The sequence below is a fragment of the Hyaena hyaena genome, unplaced genomic scaffold (assembly GCF_003009895.1).
Source record: "Hyaena hyaena isolate Hyena2069 unplaced genomic scaffold, ASM300989v1 scaffold_135, whole genome shotgun sequence".
Lineage (NCBI taxonomy): Eukaryota > Metazoa > Chordata > Mammalia > Carnivora > Hyaenidae > Hyaena > Hyaena hyaena.
The window spans coordinates 1,737,130-1,764,394 of record NW_024080767.1 but is presented as its reverse complement, the minus strand read 5'-3'; the positions used below and the strand labels follow the sequence as shown (position 1 = coordinate 1,764,394).

The window sequence follows — 27,265 nt, the reverse complement described above, 5'->3', positions numbered from 1 at the left end:
ACTTCTCTCTGACTGGCCCATAAAAACCAATCTGACACCGTGAGTCTTTTAAAGAGAAGGATACCTAAGAAGTAGAATTTTTTGAAGGAAAAAGATGGAGAAGGATATACCCACAAACAACAGTAAAATGAAAATGAGATGAGTTTAGTATTGACATCAGAAAAAGAGCATTTAAGACAACAATGGTGCCCTCCTCCATGCCCATCACCTCCTTGTGGGGATGAGCACTGGGTGTTATATGGAAACCAACTTGACAATAAACTATTATAAAAAAAAAGGACAAAAATGGTGGATGGATCAAGAAGGTTCTCTGCAGGTATAAATGCTAATAATGGGTACATAATGGAAATACCACATTTTAACTTAATGAAGAGCCCTCTCTCTAGAATAACACCTGTGCCTGTCCCCTTCTCACTACCTCAGCGGCTGCTACCCTAGTGCAAGCCATCAGCATGTCACCTGACTCTTGAAATAACTTCCTGAGTTCCCATTTCTGTTCTTGCCCCCTGGCAATCCTTCTACACAGCAGCAGTGATACCGTTTTTGATGTAAACCAAATTGTGCCACCACTTTGCTGAAAACACTCCAGTGAGTACTTTTCTACGTAAAATTGTATCCAAACTTCTTGTCTTCCTGGGACCCGAGACAAAGAGCTCTTCCTTAAGTGTCAGTTCATGCTTTCTTGCTAGCAACAGACTCCTCAATTTTAAAAATCCGGGGTCATGGCTGTCCAGAGGAAAGACTACACTTTCCGACATCCCTTGCTGCTGGGTGTGGCAAGGCGTCCATCTCCTGGCCAACCATTGACTAACTTTCCTGCCAATAGGACATAAGTAGAAGTGATGTGTGCAACGTTTCGAAAGAGCTGTGCTCTCTTTTTCCATCCGTTTCTTTCCAATGGCCGAAACGCAGATGTGGATAGAAGCCACGTGGATAGGGCCACATCCTGGCACTTAGAGCAATGAACCAGCTGGCGCCTGAGGAGTACCGAGCCAGACCCGAGCACTGTGTACAGCAGGAGGAGTACGTGGCAACAGACTTATGTGGGAGCGTCTGCACCACTGTTCGGTTGTCTCAGTCAGCTTCCTCTGAACCTGTGTCCTAACACAAGGCCTATGATGTCCCATAAGAGCCGGCCTCTGCTACATCTTCAACCTCATCTCCTAGCATCCTTCCCTTCCTGCCAAACTCTAGTCTAGCTTGTCCCACCTCAGGGCCCTGGCGCTGGCCATTGCTCCCCCCGGCCAGCACTGACCCCAGAGCTTGCCAAGCTAGAGCTTTCTCTTGATTGAGGGCTAAGTCCACATGCCACTTCCTCCTCACCTTCTCTTCACACACTATTTAAGGTTGTAGAGTACCCACCCTGACTGCACCCATCGCAGTGTCCTGTTGTATGTATGTCATAGAACTGAATATTATGAGATTAGTATCTGTTACTGACTCTCTCTCTCTCCCTACCCCTGACACGAGAATATCAATTCCATGAGAGCAAGACGCTCCTCTATTGTTCCCAACTATATCCATGCTGGCCCGACAAGAGGCTTTCAATGACCATTTGTTGAATGGGAGAATCAATCAAAGAATGAACAGTAATATCAAACACGCACCACACCACACACCCCACAGAGAAAATGAAAGAAACAGAATTGAGACCCTTAACACTCTCTAAGACAGACTGAGTAGATATTTAGATAGAAAATAAACCAGGTCATTCAAGAGTTTCACATAACGATGAGTGGAAAGAGGGCATACAGTTCTATCTCTTACAAATTGTGAAGGTAGTGTGTTCAATGACCAAATCACATTTATACAAAGTGACCACATACTGAGCCACATTAAATGGGAGTAATAAGTAGTGTAAGAAGAGGCAACATAAGTGGTATTCTATGGCTACAATGTAATAATAAAATGAGAAATTAATAACAAGTTATTAAACAAAGTATCCAGTAATATTTTCTGAATAACTATTGAGTGAAGAAAGGTATTAACTACAATTATAGATCATGTAGTAAACGATAACACTACTCAGCATGGTGATAAAGCTATACTAATAGGAAAATTCATACATAAGTTCTTCTATGCATAAAAATAAACCCTAAATAAAATAGTCCTTTAACACAGAAACTTATAAATAATAAGAGTAAGGAGAGAAAGCAGAAAGGAAATGAAGATAAATTATAAATAGAAAACAGGAGAAAAAAATCCTATTAATTAAATAAAAGTTTCTCAAAAAAATCAGTGAAATAGATTCCATGACATACATTAATTAAAAATAAGAAAAACAAAAATTACAATTAAGAGAAGTTATAACAGGGGCGCCTGGGTGGCTCAGTCAGTTAAGCATTTGACTTCAGTTCAGATTACGATCTCGCAGTCCAGGAGTTCGAGCCCTGTGTCAGGCTGGCTCTGAGCTTAAAGCTCAGAGCCTGGAACCTGCTTTGGATTCTGTGTCTCCCTCTCTCTCTGCCCCTCCATCTCTCGCACTCTCTTTCTCAAAAATAAATAAACATTAAAAAAGTTTTTTTAATAAGTAAAAGGACATTAAAAAGAGAGAGAGAGAAGCTATAACACTACACTTGTGGTGAGCATGGCCTAACATATAAAAATGTCAAATCACTTTGTTGTACCTCTGAAACTAATGTAAACATTGTGTGTCAACTCTGCTCAGATAATGATTTTTTTTTTTTTTTAATTTTTAAAAAGAGGTACAGAGGTGCCTGGGTGGCTCAGTCAGTTAAGCATCTGACTTCAGCTCAGGACATGATCTTCATGGTTCATGGATTTGAGTCGTGTGTCAGGCTCTGTGCTGACAGCTCAGAGCTTGGAGCCTGCTTCAGATTCTGTTCCCTCTTTCTCTCTGCTTCTCCCCTGCTCATGTTCTCTCTTGCTCTCACTCTCAAAATAAATATTAAAAAAATTTTTTAAATAAATAAAAAGAGGTACAAATTTCCATTTATAAGACAAGTATTAGGGTTTCCTTTATAACATAATAACTATAGTTAACTCTGCCATTAAGAGAGTAGATTCTGACCATTCTCATCACATGGAAAACATTTTTCTCTTTTTATATGACAGATGTCAAACTTATTTTGGTAATTCACAATACATGTAAGCAGAATCATTGTGATGTGTGCCTTTAATTGATACAGTGCTATATGTCAATTATTTCTCAATAAGGAAAATAAGAGAGATACTATAATGATGGTAAGAAGATGTTTGTAAAGAAGGTTTTAGGGGCACCTGGGTGGCTTGGTCGGTTAAGCATCTGACTTCGGCTCAGGTCATGATCTCACAGTTTGTGAGTTCAAGCCCCATGTTGGTGGTGGGGGAGGGGGGACTCTCTGTGTGGAATCAGAGCCTGCTTCGAATTCTGTGTCTCCCCTCTGTCTCTGCTCCTCCCTGCTTGCACTTTGTCTCTCTATCTCTCTCTCTCAAAAATAAAATAAACATTAAAAATTTTTTTAAAAGATAATGTTTGAAACAATTCTGTGTATAAGTATATGCTCATAAATTAAGTAATTTTGAGGAACTGGAAACGTCTTGAAGATAATATAAATCTTCAAAATAGACTAAAGAATAATTAAATGGTATAATTAAAGAAATACCTCAAAACAAAATGAAACAAAACAAAAACCCAAGCAGTTTTATGGACTAGCCTACTCAAATTTAAGGTCTTAAATATATCTATACCATATAGAATTTATTGCAAACAACAACAAAATGATTGAAACAGGACAAATTAATTTTATCATGCTAGAATAAATTATGTTTCAAAACCTAACAATGACACTTATAGCTTTGTATGAACTATAGATTGCTCTTATTTATAAATATGGATGAAGAAATCAAAATTGGTGTCAAATCAAATTTAGAAATTTCATTACAAATTCAAATTACATTAAGAAAATGACCTACCATGACAACTAATGTTAATCTTAGGAATGTAAAAATTGTTTAATAGGAGGAACTTATTAATATTATATCATATCAATAAGTTAAATATGAATAATCATGTGAGCTTATCATGAGAGATTCGAAGGACATTTGCTAAAAGCTATCATATATTCATATTAAATGAACCGTTGGTAAGTAAGATATTAATTTCCTAATATCAACATCAAATCTCACCCTTCTCATTTATACCTAATCATCAGGTTTCAGTCAATATATGTGGAACTAAATCAGACAGTATCAGGTGGGGGGAAACAAAATTGCCGCAATATGTAGATAGAGTCACATACAGAACGGAGGAAACTCAACTGAAAAGCACATGCCCACTAACGAGAGAATCCAGGAAGGAAGCCAAATAAAAGTCAAAATTCCAAAACAACGATGCTGGCAGAAAGTGGTTAGAAACATACAACAACAACATTAAAATCGTATTCAGAAGAGCAGAAATAGAAAAAATACACAGTTATACCTCAACAAGAACGTGTGGAGACTACAACCCAGAGCCCCGAGGGTCAGGAGCTTGGGGAGAAGGGCCCGTGTACCAGTTGGGAGGTGGCTGAGAGACCTCGTCTTTCCACCTCCCTGGCCAAGTCCGTGACCCTCAGAAACTCTGTCTATGGCAACAAGATCTCTGACCACAACTGTGGTCGGAAGGCATCTCTAGCAAACACTGAATGATCTCACGTACATGAGAAACCCAAGAGTCAGACTCATAGAAACCAAAGAATGTGGTTGCCAAGGGCTGGGAGGAGGCACAGGTGGGTAGGTCATGGTCAAAGGGTACAATTTCGGTCATGCAAGATCCATGAGTTCTAGAGATCTACCATAGAGTGTAGTTCCGACGGCCAACAATATGGGATACTTAAAATTTGCTAAGAGGGTCGATCTTAAGTCATGTGTTCTTAACCATACACGCAAAATAGTAACAGCAACAGTAATAAGGGGGGAGGGGGGGAGGAAGTGTGGGAATGGAATGGATCTGTTCATCTATCTTGATGGTGGTGACGGCTTCACCAGTGTGTGTTCATCTCCAAACTCTGAGTTGTGCATACTACATATATACCATTCTCTACAGAAGCTCGCTTTTGGGTGCTGCTTGTGGTGGGGTTTCCATGATCTGTCTGCCTGGCCTCAGGAGGTTCCCAACAACTTTCATGCCTGCCTTGTTCCTTCCTCTGCTTCTGGTGCACTTTCAAGCAAGGTTCTACCCTTCAGAGAATCAGTCAACCATTTTTCCTTTTGTCCTGTCCTCTGCATTTAGGTAATTGTGAATAGGAATTCTACATCTGCCTGAGAGTTTACAGCGTCCATATTACACATAGACCCTGTTAGACCTCTGAGGGGAAGTCGATCAAATAAAAGAAAACCACCTTGCATAAAACTTGGGAAGATTCTATTTGGATATAAGAACGAAGTCACTGGTGCTATGACTTTCCTGATAATGTGACCAGTGACATTCTCCTCTTGCCGAAGTCACTTGACAGCCCACCCCAGTCACAGACTCAAGAACCAGTCATGAATTGATTTAGAAAGGTTTTTAAAAATTATTTTCAACTTTTTTCCTGAGTATAAAAACAGGGGTAACAGTCAGCCTTGAGTTCCCTGTGCCTTCCGCAGCAGAGAGCCACATGGAGCTTTGGATGGGTGGCCACCATCTAGAGGCTTCCATGAGTTTTTCCTCCTTGTGGCTGGTGGCTGAAATTTTGATGATATGCTTTCATACTCTCATATCAATTTTGTGCCTTGTTCACCACGACAATGGGAATATATATTAGAAATTCCAATCATCTTCTTTTGCCATTGAAAACACTTGTTTTATAATATGATTTTGTTCACTTGAGGTCTTGGTAATCTCACTGACAAATAAGAGAATAGGTCATACAGCCTAATGCAGAAACTTCAGGAAATAGAAACAAAGATAAATAAAAACCGATATTCACCTTGATTCCAATCCATAATAACGAATATCATCAGGATGGTTGCGTTTTCTCTAGTGTTTGTCCGTGAATATAAATGGATGTCTAACAGATGTAGAACAGCAATGTAATTATCCTGCACATGCAATCTCTGTGGACTGTAATGTGGAAATATTATTTCAAATAATTGTATAATACTCCGTCTTTGTAAGTGCCTCTTCCACATCTCTGACTAATTTCATATGACAGAGTCTTAGACATAGAATTATTGTTAATTATAGGGTTTAACATTTGAAGAGTTGTAGCTAAGTATGGCCAGAGAGTTTTCAGGCAAGGTGTACAATTTACGTTTCTATTAGAACATAAAAGTTTGTCCATTTTATCCCACTCTTGACTGCACTGGGTATTATCCTAGTTTATTCTTTTCCAATCTGCTAGGTTAAAACTGTTGCCCAATTACTAATTTACGTATCTTAGATTTCCAGTGAGGTTGAGCTGTTTTGATATGTATGTTGAAAATATTGACCAATTATCGCTCTTTATTCCATTGCTCTACTGTCGTGTTAAGAGGTTTTCATATTGCTTTAGCAATGCTCTTCACATAGGCTTTTTTCTGTCAGTTGCCATATTTTTTCCTGTTCATTTTTGAAATATTCTTTCAAATTTAATAGTTTAATATTTGTACTTATGATTCTTGCATTGGCTTAATACTTAGAAAGGTATGTCCTGGGGGGCCAGGGTGGCTCAATAGGTTAAGCATCCAACTTCAGCTCAGGTCATGATCTTGCAGTTTGTGAGTTTGAGCCCCGTGTTGGGCTCTGCGCTGACAGCTCAGAGCTGCCTGCTTTGGATTCTGAGTCTCCCTCTCTCTCTCTGTCCCTGTCCCCCACATACTCTCTCTTAAAAATAAATAAATGTTAAAAAAAGGGGGGGCATATCCTACTTAGAAACCCAGTTACCTGTTGACATGTAATTTCTCCACTTTTTAAAAACAGCTAAAACTTACAGATTAACGACCAATTATACTTATAAATATGGATAAATAAAAGAAAACCCCAAGCTACCAAGGTCTGACTCAGACCAGTAAGCTGGACCAGCTGCCCATCCCACATGCCTGGCTCCCTGAAATCTCCATGGCTCAATGGCTTTCAAACTGCAGTGAGCATCAGAGGCCCCTGAAGGGTGTATTGAAACCCAGGCTGCTGGACGTCCCCCACCCCCACCCCCTGCACTCCGCATTTCTGATTCAGTATTTCTGGGGCGGGGCCCAGACATTTGCATTTCTAACAAGCCCCAGGTGATGCCCATGCTGCTGGCTCAGGAACCACACTTCAAGACCTACTGCTGATGCTAATGCTTTCCATAACCCGTACTTCACAAGTCAGATCGCTTTGGGGATTCAGGCACTTGCTGTCAGCCTAACGGCCTTGTGATGGGCATCGCTCCTGAAAGCTGTTTAGGCTCTGTTCCATGATGACGATCTAGGGAGCAGCGGTTTGGGATCTGATAGAGTGGCACGTTGACAAAATATTGGGGAAAAAAGGAGACTGCTGGTGCCAGATTTGATGTGAGGAGAAACGCTGTTTACTGGAACGCAATTTATCGTTAACGTTAAAAAAGTAAAGATCTTGGTGTTTTCTAGGTCATGGCCTCATGTAACAAATGTCTCACATGATCAACGATGATTTCTTCTGTTTTCACATTTGCTTGCCCTGCAAGTTTCACCAGCGGTCAACTTCACAGGATGGGACAGATGATCTCTGGTGCTACGGGTGAAACAAATGTAGATATTTAATAGATTCTTGACTAGCTAGGAACTGCATTTTCTTTCCTGCAGTTTTCTTTTTTCTGATGGCAGAATTAGCTTTTTGGAAAAGCTGTGGAGGTTTTTGGAAAACACAAAAAGATAGGCTCATTCTTCATCCTACTGCACATGACAAATCAGTGTGAATGTTGGGATGTCTTTCTTTCCCACTGTACTTTTATGTGTAACAGATCTGGATCATAATGTAGCTTGGTGCTTCCTTCGCAGGTCGTGAGCATAGAACATCAAGTGCTCTCAATTGCCCGTGAGTCAAGAATTTTAGGCACAGCTCCTTGCTCGTCTTAGCCAGGGCCCTGGGGCTGGCACAAAAAATGCCCCCAGCAAAAGCCTGGGGCCTGGGCTGGGGAGGACTGGCCTCTGCGTCAGGTCAGTGATGAGGACTCTAGGACCATAGTGGAGAGGGAGAGCCCAGGAAGACAGGACACCCGAGCAGGGACTGGGGATGGAGGGACAGAGGCCAAGCTTGGAGAGATTCCTGGGGAGCAGCTGCAGGTATTTTACTACATCTGTTGTGTATTATTCTACCAGATGGGGAAGAGTGGACAGCTAGACAGGAAGCTGAATAGGCCTCCAGTTGGAGAAGTCGGCGAGGCGGCCCTTGATCTGGACCAAATCTGGGGATGGATGTCCCACACACTTTGATGTTAGGGTAACTTACAGTGTCCTGAACATGGCACACAGCGGTGAGATAAGCCAGCTATGATAATGACAAGCTTGCGTTTGCATAAGTGAGGCTCAGGATGTGCAGGCAATACTCTCAAGCATGCGTAAAAACCAGGGCCCCCGTACGAGTTTCCTGTTTCTTGATCTCCAGCCTCAGACGCGTTCCCACACACCCAGAGGCATCCAGGAAACAGATTCATTTGCTTAAATATTTATGTGCTGTATTTCTTAAAACAGAACGTCTAAACCAGTGAAGTCTGGATGAATCTGGTCTGGATTCTGCACAGCACTGGAGGTCGAGGAGGAGAAAAGGTAAAGGGCTGTCCATAGTGATTTGGGGTGGGGCTCTGTCCCCTGGCACCAGCGGGGCATCTCCTGTATTAAAGACTCCTCGGGTACAAGTAGAGCCATGTTTGAGGACTCGACTTCCTGGCAGGTGCAATCTACCCATCCCACCCTCGTCTCCACTGTCAGCACACACCAAGTCTTAAGGCTGACTTCAAATACCATTTCACATTTCCTCCCCCAGTAAATCGCTGCGGGAACAGCAAACACACAGCAACTTGATGAACAAAGGGTAAGAATACAATAAAATTTTCCAGTTATTATCTACTCCTTATGGGAGAGGCTCTGAACTGGCTGCCAAGAAACCTGTGAGCCTCATACCCCGAGGGCTGAGTACACTGGGACGGCAGAGACCCTGGGGTATGGCCCTGAGACCATCCTCCTTGGGAAGGAGGCTGTGTTAGTAGCCGATTACATCCCCCACTTCATGGACACCAATTTCCTGCAACGAGCCAGGGGCTCATAATTTTTGGGATGAGTACCAACGGGTAAATAGCTGTTGTTGCAGAATCTCAGTTGATTTTATTTTGCTCTTGGCACTGTGGGCTAGGACGGTGAGGAGGGAGCCCGGGAGGATGGATTTAATTAGCAAGATGAGCCTAGTGCCTGCTAGGATCGCTTCTCAGAACGCACAGAACAGCCACGGTCACAGTTTTCCTCTGAGGGAGGAAGAAACCAAAGCCTGGGGAAAATGAAAGGCCATGGTGGCAATGTGGGATCAGAAAATAGGCCAATTACAGGGGGCGCCTGGGTGGCTCAGCTGTTAAGCCTCCGACTTTGGCTCAGGTCATGATCTTGTGGTCCTTGAGTTCGAGCCCTGTGTTGTGCTCTGTGCTGACAGCTCAGAGCCTGGAGGCTGCTTGGGAGTCCCTCTCTTGCTTCCCCTCTCCTGTCTCTCTCTCTCTCTCTCTCAAAAATAAATGAACATTAGAAGAAAAATTTTTTAAAAAGATAAACAAATTACAGAATCTTTACCCTTTGTGGTAGCCAATCTCCAAGATGGCTCCAGATGACCACTGCCTCTGGGTATTCGCCAAGTGTTTGGCTCCCACAGTGACTAAGGATGGGCTGTGTAACCAAGATAATGGTTCTGGATGTTAAAGAAATGATGGAGTTTGACTTTCAGGAGTAGGCTGTAAATGGCACCATACCCTCCCTGCTTTGTGCTCTCTTGGGTCTCTTGTTCTGAGGGAAGCCAGCTGCCATGTCACGAAGACACTCAGGCGGCACTCTGGAGAGGTCCATGTGGCAGGGACAGGAGGCCTCCTGCCAACAGCCAGCGGTCACCTTGCCACCCACGTGGCTGAGCCACCTTGAAGCACTCCCCCCAGCCCCAGTCAAGCCTTCAGATGATCACAGCACCAGCCAGCATGTTGACTACAACCTCAAGAGACACTGAACTGGAACCACTCAGCTAAGCTGCTTGCAGACTCCCGACCCACAGAAATATACGACCCATGAGAGGTCGTATATATTTGTTGTTGCTTTGTATCACAGCCTATGGTGTAATATATTTTGCAACAAACAGATCGCTCATACATCCCGCCAAGTGTACCAGCCTATCTGCTTCCACAAGAAACCCACTTTGTCCCGCAGGGGAAGCCTTGTCAGAGTTTCTTAAGTAAATGATCTTCCCCTTGCTAGCGTATCCACACCTCCTGATATCAATATCCCTGGCAGAGGCAGAAAGCTGCCGTTCTGCTACACTTCTGCATCATCCTCAACCACCGTAGCAAAGGAAACACACGGCATGCGTATATACCAACGTTCACACACACAGAGCTTTCTTTTAAGCCTGAAAAAATCACTCAAGCACTGGCAGTATGAACTTTTTTCCAGGAAGGACCGGATGCTCTGGATGTTTTAAGTACCATTTATTCATGCTATCTCTGCACAGACAGATGGAGGGGGGCAGTGTAGGAGGGTACAGCTGACTACTGAGAATTGATAGATGTCTCTCTTCTCCTTTGCTAGTCATAAAATTCTGAGCTGTGTGAGGACCAGCAGGTAAGGAAAGCCACTGCCATTAGTCCATGCGTTCCTGCATTCATTTAAATATTTCCGAATGGAATTTTCCCCTTTACTAACTTTTCCCCATCCTGTTTAACTCCCTGGGTGAGGAGGAGTGTCTTTAATAAGACAAAAAAAGCACAGACACTTTGTGAGCATAATAGCATGTCCGATGTAGGGGAGAGGCAGTCAAGATACAGAGGGAAATATTTCCTTGCTGTGTAGATGCTCTGCTATGAAGAACCTGGATGATATGAGGCCTCTACTTAAGGTGCAGATTAAGAACCTGGAGCTTTGTGCCCTCCAGGATGGATGCTCAGAGCCTAGAAGGGTACAGGGGGCCATGAAGGCAAGGGCAAAGGGCAGAGAGAACACTTAGAGAGGGGAATAAAGCAGAGCAGAGAAGCAGGGAAATCAGGCAGAGAAGGAGCTCCTGAATGTCCATCCAGGATGAATCTGCAGGGGCTGAAACATGGCCTGGTGGGAACCAAGGTTCTCCCATCTTCTTAACTAGGTATTCATTTTTTATTTCTGTCAAGGGCCTCTACCTGTCTGTCCTCCTGAGTGTTGGGTCATATCTGAAGGCTTCCATCAGCACGGAAATATTCACATCACACGGCAGGTAGAACCATGAAGGGCCTTCTCCAGGAGGAGTCAGGACTGATCATGACCACAGATGGGGGAGACAATCTGGGGATGCAGCTCTTGTGTCTCGCGCCCTTGGATGTCCTCCAGAACCAGGCCCTGTCTCTCTGCTCATCTTCCTTTATGCAACCTCTCTTGGTGAGCTCATCCTCGCCTATGATTTCACCCACCAGCTCTGATGAATGGCAAATCTGGCTCCTTGTCCACGATCCACCCCTGACCATACATGTGCGTGGACTTGCCTTCCTCTCTTGGTTGTCTGACCCCCTCCTTACACTCAACATGTCCAGCTTAGGATTCAATTCCACACAAAGACTTCTTTTCTCCATGACCTTATCCCTGACCTTGGGATCATCTCAAGGCTTCTCTTTGCTCAGTTCCTAAAACCATTCAGCCAATGGGGTCTGAGGTCTTTCTCTTCAAACCATACCTTCATTAGGATCAATGACTATCCTGCGCTCACTGCCTCCACTCTATTCAAACGCATCGTGACTGGCCTGGAATGCTCTTTTTACTTCTTTGTCACTTACTCCCTGCCACATTTCAAAGTTTTCACCTCCTGAAGCCTTATCTGACCCCTCAAGACCACATTTGTCTCCATTCTGGAAGTTTTATTCATTCTACTCAAAAATTAGCTATGGAAGGTCTATAGTGAACAATGTGCGAGGTGCTGAGGGCACAAACAGTGAAGTGTCAGGAGATAAGCCTCGTAACCATCACACCAGGCACCTCTCCTTTGTTTTCTCGCTCTTAATTGTGTCTCCCCAGTCAAATTCTTAAAGAGCCAGGTCTATGTCTTAAATGCCTTTTGTGAACCCATGGCAACAGACCATGGGGCACATAGCATGTTCTTATCAAGGGCCTGTTCATTATATGCAAGATGGTGATAGGAAAAGACCAGAGACACCTGTCAACTGCAGTGTTTTCCTAGATTAGAGAATTATCTCTGTTTAAGAAAAAAAAGCACATCAAGAAATTAAAAAAACCATACTCTATTGCAGTAGTGTTTTACACGTCAAACCAACAACTCAACTTCACTTGACAAATTATTTGACTCAAATTTTAAAAACAGTGGTTGATAACCCATTTCCCAAATTCCATAATCATGAACTGATAGTCATATCATATGATTAAAGAACTAATATGAAAATGATCTGTAGCACTTTCATAGTGGAAAGGTAGATACTTGAAATGTCTGAAGAGATTTTACGAGACAGAAGTAAGAGCAAATTGAGAAGCATTGAACACAAATTCTTAGATGAAATCATTCCGTGCTGGTAAGGAAAGGGAACTGATAGGGCCTGAACACATGAAGCAATCCTGCCACCCTCTCAGCAAGGATGTGTTGGAACAGGGCTCAGGCAATACCAATGGTATCCTTTCTACGTGTCCCCAGGGGGAAAAACATATTTGTGAATCAGACATGGAGGAATGTCATTTCCTCCAAATGTAAACAAAGACAAAATTACAGAGCTATTTCACTCATCCAAACCTTGAGTATCATTTTGATTCTTTGTTTGAGGACCTGCTATGGCCTTCTACTTAGACATCCAGTTCAAGGAACATATGTCAGTCCAGCCCAGAGGAGACCTTCACAAGCTGAACAGCAGCTCAAGGATTCAGATTCAAACGTTAGTCCCAGGCTCATGTTTACTGTCAAATTTAATCTTTTAAAAAGAGGCGTACTCACCTGCCAGAAAATGCTGTCTATTGTGTTTCCAAGAAAACCATCGCGACCTTCCGAAGACACCAGTTTGGGGCCAAGAATGGTCATGAATTCATCAAAATCCACCTGGCCATCCCCTGGAAGGAGAAAATGTAAATATGAGTTGAAAACGAGTGGAAATTAATCTGTTGTTCCCAATGAAATAAACAACACCATGCTTTTCTTCTTGGCATGATCTCAATCAATGAAGAGCTGGTAGCATTACTGAAATTTGTCCAACATTCTTAAAATTCCAAAGGGAACACAAGAAACTGGCAATATTAGTACATCCAATCCCACATATTCCTAATTATTTGTCAGTATTGCTATAACTAAATGCCCAACCAGTACTCCCCAGCTCAATGGACACCATTACACCGGCTGTACCCTCTGGACCTCAAATTGCCCAGATGTACATGATAGAAATTGCAGCTTCATCCTTGTCAGCTACATAGAAATTTATATACCAAGTATTACACTTCTTCCATACCTGCGCCTGCTCTATCATCCTTGTTCATGTGATTGCTAGTCCCCTTCTGAAGATTATGGTAGGAAAATGTTTCCAAGAATTAATGTCCCTAGTTATAATTATAATGTTATTACTGGGATAGCTGTTTGCCCCACACTCTTACCTCCACACCGTCTCCTATACAGTTCTGGGTTTACTCCATCTCAAAACATAAATGATCATGCTTTTTAAACATCGATGCCATCTTTTTTTAAATGTTTATTTCTTTTTTTGGGGGGGGGGAGGAGGGGCAGAAAGAGAGGGAGACACAGAATCCGAAGCAGGCTCCAGGCTCTGAGCTGTCAGCACAGAGCCTGACGCGGGACTCAAACTCTAATCATGAGATCATGACTCGAGCCGAAGTCGGACGCTTAACTGACTGAGCCACCCAGGTACCCCAACATCAATGGCTTCCTTATTTTTGGTGAAAGAATACACTATGGCATTCAAGTCCCTCTCTCCCTTTCGCTGCCTTTTGTTCCCCGCCTCTGCACAAAATGCCGTGCTCTCTCAGAACCTCATGCCTCTGTTCATGCTGTTCCCTCCACCCAGGACGCTGTCCCCCACTGGTCTACCTGGCACTTCATTCTCTATGATGGAGCTTAAATATCACATTCTCTTTTTGTTCTTCTTTCTGACCCTCAGCTCACGGACAGCGTTGGCCAAACTCACTTCTGCTCTCCTACTCCCACAATGCATCTATCACAGCCCTATCTGCCTGTGTCCCAGGCACTAGTTTGTATGCCTATTTCCCACCTGCAACGTAACCTCTGCAAGGTCAAGGACCTGGCCTGAAACTACTTTGTATATTCTACATACTGGCAGGTACTCAGTATGTACTTTGAGAATGAATGCATATTTCTTGCTTGTTTTTTTCTTTGCTCAGTTCAGCATCTTTCCTGCAAGATCTGACCGTGTCCACCAAAGGGTGGACTTGAGCCAGCTTAGACAAAAGCAGACCTTCAAGGCATTGTCTGAGCCCCGGTGACTCATCAGTGTGACATTTGGCACCCTTAGAACTGCTCAAGGGGGCATCTCTACCAAGAGCTCTCCACATGTTCGCCCAGCTGGTGTTGACGTCCCAGGTGTCTGCACACAAGTTTGGCAAAGTGCGGACACATCAATCCATTCCCAGAGGGCAATCACCTTCAAAGAGTCCTCATTCCAAACCTATTTCAAAAACCTGAGCAGATGTCATTATCAAGATGCCAATAATTCTGGAAAAAAAAAAAAAGTCTGGAAACAGATTGGGGTGTAGATAAAACACCCTAGGGGGTAAGGGAGGAGTGGAGAGTCAGTGGGAAAGGAAAAGATTTAGTACCAAATGGGTCCAACAGTCACTGGCTACTGGAGGAAACTAATTGACTTCTCACGCTTCAACAAAGACAGAGACATCTAAAATCCCACCCTCACTGGTCATCATGAGAAGGCTAATTCAAGCAGCGATGAGTTACCATCTTACCTTTCAAGTTAGCAAAGGCTTCTAGAATGTTGGCAGAGATACAGAGAAGAGGTAGGCTCTCTTGTGCTTCCCTTGTACAGTCATCCTGGACACTGACTGACAGTATTTAAGATGCTGTAACATGCTGAATCCTTTTGACCTAATAACTTCACTTTTTAAAGAGAAATATAAGGCAAGGAGACTTAAATGCAGACCAACATATTTGCCCCCAAATAGTCATCCACTATTTGTGAACGTGGGAAATTGGAAGCTATAGGAAAAGAAGGGCCCAGTCTTCCTGGCAATCACACTGCATTTGGCTCCAAGTCTCAGGAAGAGGCGCACTCATTATCCACCTGCATTGACCCTCTGCTCACCCCAAGTCGTCCCTGCTAGTCTGGTGCTAGATGGCTGAAAAGTCTCAGACTAGAATATGCCTTCTCTATAGAAATGGTATCACCCTCGATAAGGTGAAAATGGATTCCTAGGAGACAATTTAGATACTACGATGGTCTGTGGCCCTCCTAGGGTCTTAGCACATAAACAGATGTATAGTATATCTGTGCTATTAAAATCTTATGGGGAAAGGCACCAGGGAAATAAATGCCTTAAAAGGCTCCTGGTCATGGGGTGGCTCTAAAGAAGGAGAAAGAGATAGAAGAGGGGAAGGAGGAGGAAGGGGAAAAGGAAGAAGAGGAGAAAGTGGAGGAAGAGGAGGAAGGGGCTGAGGGGCGAGGTCCAGAAACAGAAACAGTGGACAAGAAGATGCCCCAAGTACCATGGTCCCTCCTTCTGGAATATTCTATTAGCACTGGGCATCATCCCAACTGTCTGTCACCCGAGGCGACATCTAACAGTTCACAAAGAAGCTCAAGGGCATGGATCATTGTTTTTTACGAAGCCCTATGACCTTAACTAAAACATGTTCACCAAGCTGGGTCACGCAAGCTCCTGGCCACAGGGTCATTGAGAACTGCTTTCTCTCACTTGATAGCCTAATAGGGGGTGGCCCATAGGATGTGGCCGAGCACCTGATTCTCAGAGCCAGGAGAGCAGGGCTGTCTTTGAACAGTCCACCTTCCGGGTAGAAGGAAAGAGACCATTCACCTCTCCGAAACCTCCCATCCCCCATAGGGCGATGGGAGTGTGGCAGTGCAGAGCTGGTATGTTTCAAGGGTCTAAATGGAATTGTGGCCAAAGTCATCAGGGAGGCTTCACAGATGGTGCCCTTGGCTCTGAGCACCGAGCCCCAAGCTGACAAGCAGAAACAACAGCCTCCGGGAAGGAAGCAGCCCATCCACTACTCAAATCCTTGGCCAGAGAGAATGTTCTGGGGACAGGGTGAGTATGGTCCTACGGGCAGTGCTAATTCAGTACAGAAATACAGGTGGAGCATCACAGACTTTCGGTGACTTGGAGGAGAGGTCCAGTTCATGGGAGAATTTGCATTTAAGAGATGCTATTTAAGAGATGACATTGCAACCTCAGATTTTTTTGTGATCAAAATACGATCCTCTTTCCCCCTCCTCCCCTCCCCCCTCTTTTTTTTACTGTTATGGAGCAGAGGGAGATTTCTGCAAGCCCACACGTTGCAGAAACAATCGAGGTGGGGCCCCCATAACTCTTAGGAGTTTTTTCAGCTTTGGCTCCTGAGTATGTGTGCATAGCACATTTTCCGTAGACCTGCTGGAAATGAAGACCTCTCCTCGTAATGCGCAGCTCAGCCCCAGTCTGACCAGTAGTACAAAGTTCTATTAAGATTTAGACTGAGGAAAAGGTCTCTTCAGCAGATCCTGGTTTAACGGACAAACAGAACTGGGAACACCCCATAAGCTATCAACAGCGCTTCCAGAAGTGTGGTTCCCCACCTCCCCACCCCCCACTCCAACCATCCCAGGAAAACTGAGACAAACAGAATCTCAGAGGAAAGTTTTTCATTAAGTCTCTTATACGAAAACCATTCCCAGGAAGGAGCAAGGTCTGGAAAGTCTGATGATCAAAATATAGACCTTTTCCTGAGCACTCACACAGTGGTGGGCATTGCTTACAGAAATTTCCATACGCTAGTTCACTGAGGTCTTCCAGCAGCCCATTTCACAGATGGGGAAACTGAGGCACGGAGCGGGTCAGTATCTCGCAGAAACTCACAGGGAGATCCCAGGGAGCAGATCTGGGATTCCACTCTGGGAGTGGACTGATGTATCTACACTTTGACAAACTGTGTGCAGACACCTGGGCCTCCTCTGGGGAAGAAGGGCCGCAGCTAGGCTCTGTCTAGAACATTCTTTCCCCTGACCCCAGTACTGCCTGGCAGGGTACATAGAGGCAAGATGAAATCAAAATTGCTCCCTCTGGTCTAGCTAATGGCCTTCCGGTCAACCACTAGAGGTCTTTCTTAACGAGCCTCAAAAAGAGCCACAATAAGTAAGAGGAAGTATTTATTTAACACTTGCTATACGCCAGATGCTGAGCTCAGAGCTTTTGTATTTTGCATCTTATCTGCTTCTACCTCAGCTCTTTGAACAGATTCTCCTTCTCTGCATTTCACCCATGAGAAGATGTAGGCAAGAAGAGATTAAAAGTAGATCACGGCCACACGCCTAGCATGCACCAGCAGAGGGGCTCAGCTTGGGCTCCGTGACATCAGCCTCCACATTGTCTAGCTGTCTGCGCTCTGAGACCCCAGGACAAGTCCCAGTATAGGCTCGTTTCTGCACGCTTTGAGAACAGAATAGGTCTTCCTATCTGGCCACTTAGGAAGGAATTTAGTGGGAAACTGGGTGAGATGGCCTTCAGGGACTTTAATACAAACGAGCATTACCTAAAAGCCATTTCTTCCCCAAATTGCCATTTTGCCGGCGGGAGGGGGGAGTCTCAGTGATTTTCCTTGGATGGTCAACTCCCAGCAGACCCAGGCCTCTCACATACAACCCTCCAGGCATCCAGAACCTCTTCCACTGAAAAGAATTGCTCTAATAAACAAGGCCTGGCCAGGCCTGGCCCGGTGACATCAGATTGCCATTCCGGAGTCACCTGCACCCAGAGACAAAGGTGGGCAGCTTCCCAGACCCGCCGCACATCACGGAATACGACAGACTGAACGCAAACACTCCCTTTGGTGAAATTATTTCACAAATCCTGCGCGAGCGAGCACCTGGTGCATGAGAAGACGGCATTCCCTCCAGGCCTCGCCCTCCGTCCTCAGGCTTCCAGATATCACGATCCATTTAGTAAAAAGGGCAGGAGGAACCTGCTAAGGACTGAGCCTTGTTGTGTCCCCCTGCCACGGTCAAAGCAATGCACTTGAACTGGGGCAGGAAGCCGCAGAAGGGCCAGGACCACACAACATTCATTAAGACCAACCAGCTGAAACGCTCACAATGAGGAGAAATTATAGTAAAAATCACTGCCAAGTACAAGGAAGGAAAGGAATATACAAGAAAAGGGGGTGCGCTCCAAACAGGGAGACGGTTAGGAGGAAGACACAAACGCCTGAGGCTCCACTGAAATCCGTTAACTACAGGGCCGCCTGGGCGGCTCAGTCGGTTGAGCGTCCAACTTCAGCTCAGGTCACAACCTCAAAGTTCGTGAGTTTGAGCCCTGCATCGGGCTCTCTGCTGACGGTGTGGCGCCTGCTTGGGATTCTCTCTCTCCCTTTCTCTCTCTGCACCCTCCATGCTCTCTCTCTCTCTCTAAAAATAAATAAATAAACTTTTTAAAAAAACATTGAAAAGAGAGAAATCAATTAACCACATTCCGAAAGCATGCTTGCAAAAGACCAGATGAGTGGGCTGTTTTCTGTGAGACAATAGAGAGATGAATAAGGCACAGGTTTACCCTCCGGGAGCCTGCAGTTACCCAGGACAGAATCAAGTGGGTGCTCTGACTGACCTGAAAGTAATGTGCTAAGGCAGGACAGGGCAGAAACAAAGGCCCAAGTTAGAAAATTCTCAGCGGCTCGGCAGTGAGCCTTTACTGAGAAGGATTCTACAAGCTGAAAGGAGTGATGAGGTGTGCAGCCTAGCGATGCGGGGGACACCAGGAAGGATGCAGGATGGCCTGGAGCAGCGACCGCCCTCCCTTCATGCTGGGCTCCTGCAGGAGATAAGCCTCCGCATGTCCTTGATGCCGGTCAGGGGACCGTGTCCAAGTCAGGAAGAGGGATCACCAACGTTCATTGGTAACGGTGCTGGCTGGATGGGGCAGTGCTGGCGTAGAAGGGCTGTTCCATAAGACAATAGTAGAGGAAGGCCAGGGTCGGAATGGGGGGAGGTGGAGAAGACTGGATCCAGGGGAAGGGCATTTCCGGTGCAACTGACAAGACTTGGAAAGACAAGAAGGGGAAGAGGCATCGACGGCCCTGAGGTTTGAATCCAGGATACTGGGCAGACCGTGGAGCTAATTAGGAACGATGGAGAAGTCAGGAGGAGCGGGGCTTTGGGAAATCCTGGTTTGGAGGTGCTGGCGGGGTGGGAAGTGAGAGCCTAAAAGCTAAAAATGTGAATCTAAAAGACTTTGGCATCTACGGATGGATTACTATGGTCTTCAAGACAGCTACTCAAGGGATGAAAGCAGATGCGGAACTGTTATTCTAATATGCTACGATCTGGATTAACAAGGGGAGCTCATGGAGGATATATATTCCTATTTGCTTAGATAAATATTTTCATAAGAATATCTAGAAGTGCACCCCCCCACACACACACGCACAATTACTAATAACAGTGGTTTCTTCATCGGTGAGTCTGGGCAGACAGGAAAGGCGCAGGAGGGACAGCATCTCACTACATATTTTCTTAGACTTTTTGATTTTTGAACCATGGCATGTTTTGTCTGCTCAAAAAACAAATAACCAAACAATGAAGTCTGTCTTTAGTATCCTTCGGGATGAATTCATCAAGAGAGGGAGGGAAAGAAGGAGGTGGCTCGGATGAAATCACCTTACTTTCTCCCCGTTCCTGTCCAAGCTCCCCTGTCTTAACAGCTCTCTCCTGGCTCTGGGGGCAACACTGGGCTGGTCCTGTAAATTTGTTAGGGACTCTCAGGAATCAAAAGTCCAGTCCAGCCTCCTGACCATGTAACTCCAGACCTGCCTTAGTAGAAAGAGCATTCTCCTCCCTCCTTGGACTGCGGCCTGGGCCAGGCTAGCGCTCTGCAACAGAGAAGAGGAATAGGTGCATTTCCTCTGTCCTTCCTAGGTCCACCTCCCTCCCCACCATCCAGCCATGGCTCCTGGTCTCACCTGGGTTGGAAACGGCCAAGGTGGAAGAGTAGGGGAAGGAGGGATCTCAAGCTATAGCTCCTCCAAGTGGGCTATGCCTCTCTTCCCTTTGGCTGGTTATAAGCTCCCCCTGCCCCGGCCTTCTGGTGGTCTTTCCCTGCGCTGGGATGCTATCATGCCCACAGGTGGTCCTCAAGGCACCCCCAGACTGACCGTTCCTTTGCCTCTGTGTTAGGCAGCTCTGCTTGGCTACCCAAATCAGGGAGCAGCTCCAGCCCAGGCCTGTGGGTGTTTCCTGTGTGGGGGGTGCACATTCAGATATCCTTAGGGAATGCAAACTGGTGCAGCCACTGTGGAAAACAGTATGGAGGTTCCTCAAAAAGTTAAAAATAGAACTGCCTTACGATCCAACCATTGAACTACTAGGCATTTACCCAAAAGAATGCAAAAACACTAATTCAAAGGGATGCACCTCCTCCCCGATATTTACAGCAACATTATCTACAACATCCAATCATGGAAACAGCCCAAGTGTCCATCAACTGAGGAACGGATAAGGAAGATGTGGTCTGTGTATATATATACAATGGAATATTACTCAGTCATAAAAAAGAATGAAATCTTGTTATATGCAACCACACAGATGAAGGTAGAGAGTATGATGCTAACTGAAATAAGTCAGTCAGAGAAAGACAAATACTGTATGATTTCATTCCTATGTGGAATTTAATAAATGAAAGAAATGAGCAAAGGAGAAAAAGGAGATAGAAACAGACAGAGATAAACCAAGAAGTGGATGCTTAACTATAGAAAACAAACTGATGGTTACCAAAGGGGAGGGAGGTGGGGGGATGTGTGAACTAGGTGATGGGAATTAAGGAGTGCACCTGTAATGAGCACCGGGTGATGTTTGGAAATGTCGAATCACTATATTAGACACCTGAAACTGATACTACACTGTATGTTAACTGGAATCCAAATAAAAACAAAAAATCTGGAAACACTGGCTCACAAAAAAAAAAGTTTAAAAACTGTGTCAGTTTTAGTTGCACAAAGTATTTCATAATTTTTATCTCTTTTATATTTGTTGCTAAGTATCTTTTTCTCAGTTATAATTTTATTTGCACTCTTCTGAATGTGAGACGCCAGTCATTTATACGTTTTATAATTTTTCCTAAGGCATTTGGTCTTTTTTATACACTGGTTCCTAAATATATATAGGTGTGTGTTTTCCAATGAATTAATTCTGCCTTCACTCCAATTTTACTATATCTTAACCCATTATTTTTATTTCTAACTTTTTAAAAAATTTTCTTTGAATGTTTTCTTTCCTTTTTCCACAATCTTTTAAAACAAAGAAATTATTTTTAATGCTTTGAATTTACGCTGGGGAAAGCTTTGATCAATACCTACATATTTGAGATCTGTAACACTATCATTTTCTTTAAAATTCTTCTCAAATTTGTATTCCTTTTTTTTTTTGAATTTGTATTCTTTATTGATCAGGATAGTGTTTTCCAACTGCAGAGAGGTTTAGGGACTTCTGTTTAAATGTTAAATAGTATTAAATCCTTGTTTCTTTGGGTTTGAATAGGAGAATGTGGCCTGCTAATATCAGCTCTAGAGAGTTAGTTGATGTTCTCTCTGTAATTCTGCATATAATCCTGTATTCATAAATGTTTCATGAATATTTTGAGAGGTATAGTGTTTGTTTGCTGCAGCAGTCAGTATACAGCTGATGGCTTAGTTATTGTGATTGTATTGCTTAAATTATCATTTTGGAAGCCAACACCGCCTAAATGCAAAGAGCAAATTTTGTGGAGTCAAGATCAACCCAGGGTTCAAGCCTAGGTTTTGTTACAATCAATGGTGCAGACAGCTAGGGTGACTTTATCTGGACCTCCTTCATGCCTTCATGAAATGGACACACCCATCTCTACCTTTCAGTGTTGCTGACAGAGATAAATGAGGCCCTTTAAGTCAAATCCCTTAGCAATGTTCCTGGCCTGCAGTTGGTCACAATAAGTGGCAACTTAAGTTTTGTCTACTTGATCTGCTCTTAACTGACAGAGTATCAGTTAGTCTTATCTCGCTCAGCTCAGGAAAATGTCTTTTTATGATTCTTTTGAGTATGCTCATGCTATTCTTTCTTGTGAAATTCGAGTCTCTGATTTCTATTTTTCATCTCTATCATTTTCTCTTTCATCATTTTATTTTTTGCTAATTTCTCTCTGTCTCTACTTAGAGTACGTTAGGGCTGTAGATTATTCGTAAGAGTTGTCTCTGCAATTGCTATTCCCCCCACATAATATGTTTTCCAAATGGCATTTATGTTCGCCTACATGAAATGAATACGCTAATGTGTTACTTTTCAAGTACACACAGAGGAGTGTACTAAGTAGAAGTGCGTTAAGTAGAGAGTTCATAATGCACAGGTTTCTGCTTTCCCCATACACAGTGACCTCTCTTTTCTGCCCTTTCCAATGTGTGCCCCTTGCCCTTTCTGGTTTGTTTATCATTCTGTTTGTAGACACTACTTCACTAATACATTTTAGACTTTATAATACATACCCCAAACCCAGCCGTTAATAAGAAAGAATCCAAATAGATATGGATAGAGCTTGTAATATTTTTCTAGCCCCACAAATGGTCTTGAACGTCCTTTGCTTTGCTCTCACCGTGGACACCACTGTCCCGGATCATAACAAATTTCTCTCCTGTTTGCTTCTGTAGAACTTCCTCTTTTATAGCAGATGCACACTTGTGATTCCTTGTCTCTCTTCCCAGCTGAACACAAATTTCCAGGAGGACAGTGGTGACATCCTCCATGTTCACTGCACCACCCCGGGAACCAGCTCAGTGGCTGCCACATAATGGGTTGGGACACGTATTTGTTTTTTTTTTTGTTTTGTTTTGTTTTTTAAAGATGGTTCAATTATTTATTTATTTATTTTTTTAATGTTTTATTTATTTCTAGGAGAGAGAGAGACAGCGCGAGCAGGGGAGGGTCAGAGAGAGAGGGAGTCACAGACTGAAACAGGCTCCAGGCTCTGAGCTGGCAGTCAGCACAGAGCCCGACGCGGGGCTCGAACCCGCGAACCGCGAGATCATGACCTAAGCGAAAGTCGGATGCTTAACCGACTAAGCCACCCAGGCGCCCCAAGGGACACGTATTTGTTGACTTGAGTTAGAAGTTGTAGCTCTCTGCTAATGGATGCCAAGGGGACCTTGACTTTGCTGGTGCACTGTTAGTGTTCTTGTGTATTTTTCTCATTGAAGATGGGTCCCTCTTTCCTGTGCCTCAACCTCTTGTCTTCTCACCCCATCCTTCCATGGCTGTACACACTCTTGTTTGCAGAGGACCGTTTTCACCTACCAGGCTGGAAATACACAGCAAGCATTCCTTAAACATTTTTCTTCCTCTAAACTTATTTCTTTCTCCTTCCACTTTTTGGAAGGAGATTTTCTTTCTTTGGGTATTCAGAATAACGTTCCTCTCCTTTTTTGTAGCAATCCCTATATTTTCTTCGCTTTCAGTTCCATGGGGCCTGGTGTTGGCCATCAGCAAATATGGATGTCACTGACCACCTTCTCTTCCCATTAGAGTTTAGAATATTCTGGCTGTGATGTGTAGCAACATGGATGGACCTTGAGGGTGTTATGCTCAGCGAAATAAGTCAGGCAGAGAAGGACAAATATCATATGTTTGCACGTATAGGAGGATTAGGAGGAACTTGACGGAGGAACAAGGCGGAGAAGAAGGGCGGAAATGGTGGGGGAAAGGGAGAGAGGCAAACCATGAGAGACTCTTGAATGCTGACAAAAACTGAGGACTGATGGATGTGGGGGGGAGGGGGGATGGGCATGGAGGAGGACACTTGTGGGGATGAGCACTGAGTGTTATGTGGAAACTAATTTGACAATAAACTATTTGTAAAAAAAAAAAAAAAGAAAAGAAAAAAAAAACAAAAAACAAAAAAAAGAATATTCCGGCTGTGGGGTCGAGGTTGCAGGAACTAGTGCAATGTCCAGTGTCTAGTAAGTATTCAGTTAAAGAATACTGAACAGTTTGTTTTCCTGCCTCTATTCACCAATTCTCCAAATCTGGTGAGAATGTATGGTTAAAGAATTATGATCAAGAATCAGTATATTAAAAAAAAAAAAAAAGACAACCACTCCCAAGATGTCTGACACTCTAGGTTTCCACCGTCTCCAGCCTGCTTAGGGCACCGCGCAGGACACTGGAGCTTGCAGCTCTCACAGCCAGCACAGTGCCGCGTGTAGTGGGAATTTCTGTCCCATGTGATATTCCAGGGCTGTGCCTACAAATGGAGGCTGGAAGGAGGTACCAGGGAGGAAAGAACAAGGGACGATAAGAGACAGGAACAAGATGCCACACTTTTTTTTAAATGTTTATTTTTTAATAGAGCAGAGGAGGTGCAGGGGTGTGGGGCAGGGGACAGAGGATCCAAAGTAGGCTCTGTGCTGACAGCAGACAGCTCACACGGGGCTCGAACTAACAAACTGCAAGATCATGCCCGGAGCTGAAGCCAGACGCTCCACCGTCTGAGCCACCCAGGCGCCTCAAGAAGCCACACTTTCCAGCAACCTGAGCACACACACTGAGGAGCAGGGTGCCTGGATTTCTGGGGTTTGTGGATCTGGGTCTCCTAGCTGGAGAGTGACTGTGTCTTCCTACTGCTTCCTGCTGAGCCCAGCAGTTGCCTTTTCAAGGGCGGAGCCTTCACAGACCACCAGTTTTCGCTCTCCATCTGCTTCACTGGGACTGTAGTTAGTACACATTTCCCCAGATTTGTTTTAAGTTTTAATGTAAATTCCAATTAGTTAATATACAGTGTAATATTAGTTTCAGGTGTATAATATAGTGATTCAGCACTTCTACACAGTACCCCGTGCTCATCACAATAATCCCCATCACTTGTTGAAGCCCACCTCCCCTCTGCTAACCATCAGTTTGTTCTCTATAGTTAAGAGTGTTTCTTGGTTTGCCTGTCTCTCTCTTTTTCTCCTTAAAATCTACATGAGTGAAATGTGGGATTTATTTTTTCCTCACTGAATTATTTCACTTAGCATAATACTCTCTAGTTTCATCTGTGTTGTTGCAAGTGGCAAGATTTTATTCTTTTTTATGGCTGAGTAATATTCCATATAATACATATGGAATTATTATATATATATATAATCTTCCTTATCCATTTATCAATTGATGGACACTTGAGCTGTTTCCAATAATATAAATAATGCTATAAATAATGCTGCTATAAACACTGGGGTGCATGTATCCCTTTGAATTAGTTTTTTCGTATTCTTTGGGTAAATACCTAGTAGTACAATTGCTGGATTGTAAGGAGGTTCTATTTTTAACTTTTTGAGGAACCTCTATACTGTTTTCTAGAGTGGCTGCACCAGTTTGTATTCCCACCAATAGTACAAGAGTGTTCCCTTTCTCTGAATCCTCTCCCACACCTCTTGTTTCTCATGTTGTTAATTTTAGCCCTTCTGACAGGTGTGAGGTGAGAGTCCTTTTGACTTGCATTTTTTTTTTTTTTTTTTTTACTTATTTCTAGGAGAGAGAGAGAGAAAGCGTGAGCAGGGGAGGGTCAGAGAGGGAGTCACAGACTGAAACAGGCTCCAGGCTCTGAGCTGGCAGTCAGCACAGAGCCCGATGCGGGGCTCAAACCCACGAACCGCGAGATCATGACCCAAGCGAAAGTCGGACGCTTAACCTACTAAGCTACCCAGGCGCCCCTTGACTTGTATTTTCTTGATGATCAATGATATTGGGCATTTTTTCATGTGTCTGTTGGCCATCTGTATGTCTTCTTTGGAAAATCTCTATTCAGATCTTCTGCCTATTTTTAATCAGATTATTTATCTTGGGGGTATTGAGTTGTAGAAGTTGTTTATATATTTTGGATACTAACCCTTTTGGATACTAACCCATTTTCAGATGTGTCATTTGAAAATATGTTCTCCCATTCTATAGGCTGCCTTTTAGTTTTGTTGATTGTTTCCTTTGCTGTGCAGAAGCTTCTTATTTTGATGAGGTCCTAATGGTTTATTTTTGCTTTTGTTTCCCTTCCCTTGGGAGATATATCTAAAAAGAAGTTTCTACAGCTGATGTCAAAGAAGCTACTGCCCGTGTTGTCTTCTAGGATTCTTATGGTTGACTGTCTCACCATTTGTTGACTGTCTTTAATCTATTTTGATCTTATTTTTGTGTATGGTATAAGAAAGTGGTCCAGTTTCATTCTTCAGCACGTCACCGCCCAGTTTTCTCAACACCGTTTGTTGAAGATGCTTTTTCCCATTGGATATTCTTTCCTGCTTTGGTGAAGATTAATTGACCATATAGTTGTGGGTTCATTTCTTGATTTTCTGTTCCTTTCCATTGATCTAGATGTCTATTTTTGTACCAGTGCCATACAGTTTTGATCACTACAGCTTTGTAATATAACTTGAAGTCTGGAATTGTGGTGCCTCCAGCTTTGCTTTGCTTTTTCAAGATTGCTTTGGCTATTTGGGGTCTTTTGTGGTTCCATACATATATTAGGATTGTTTGTTCTAGCTCTGTGATAGTTTGATGGGGATTACATTCAATGTGTAGATTGCTTGGGGAAGTACAGACATTCTAACAATATCTGTTCTTCCAGTCCATGAGCATGGAATGTCTTTCCATTTCTTTGTGTCATCTTCAGTTTCTTTCATCAGTGCTCTACAGTTTTCGGAGTACAGGCCTTTCATCTCTTGGTTTGGTTTATTCCTAGGTATCTTAAACCTTATTGTTTCTGGCGCAACGGTAAAATGGGATTGATTCCTTCATTTCTCTTTCTGCTGCTTCACTACTGGTTTATAGAAATGCAACGTATTTCTGTACATTGATTTTGCATCCTGCAACTTTACTGAATTTGTGTATTGGTTCTATGAGGGTTTTCATAGAGGCCTTCAAGTGTGAAACTAGTGCTTTGATTAAAAAGGGGCAATTTGTCATACTGATTTACAAAAAGATTAAAA

The 27,265-nt window shown here is 43.6% G+C and overlaps 1 protein-coding gene across 1 annotated transcript in view; it reads right to left on the bottom strand.

Annotated features, from left to right (window-relative positions):
- The window catches only part of CALN1 (calneuron 1), a 483,031-nt gene that overhangs the window by 168,617 nt on the left and 287,149 nt on the right, over positions 1-27,265 (bottom strand). The window contains exon 4 of the mRNA XM_039238081.1: positions 13,046-13,158. Within this exon, the coding sequence (XP_039094012.1) occupies positions 13,046-13,158 (113 nt within the window). The remainder of the gene's footprint in view (positions 1-13,045; positions 13,159-27,265) is intronic.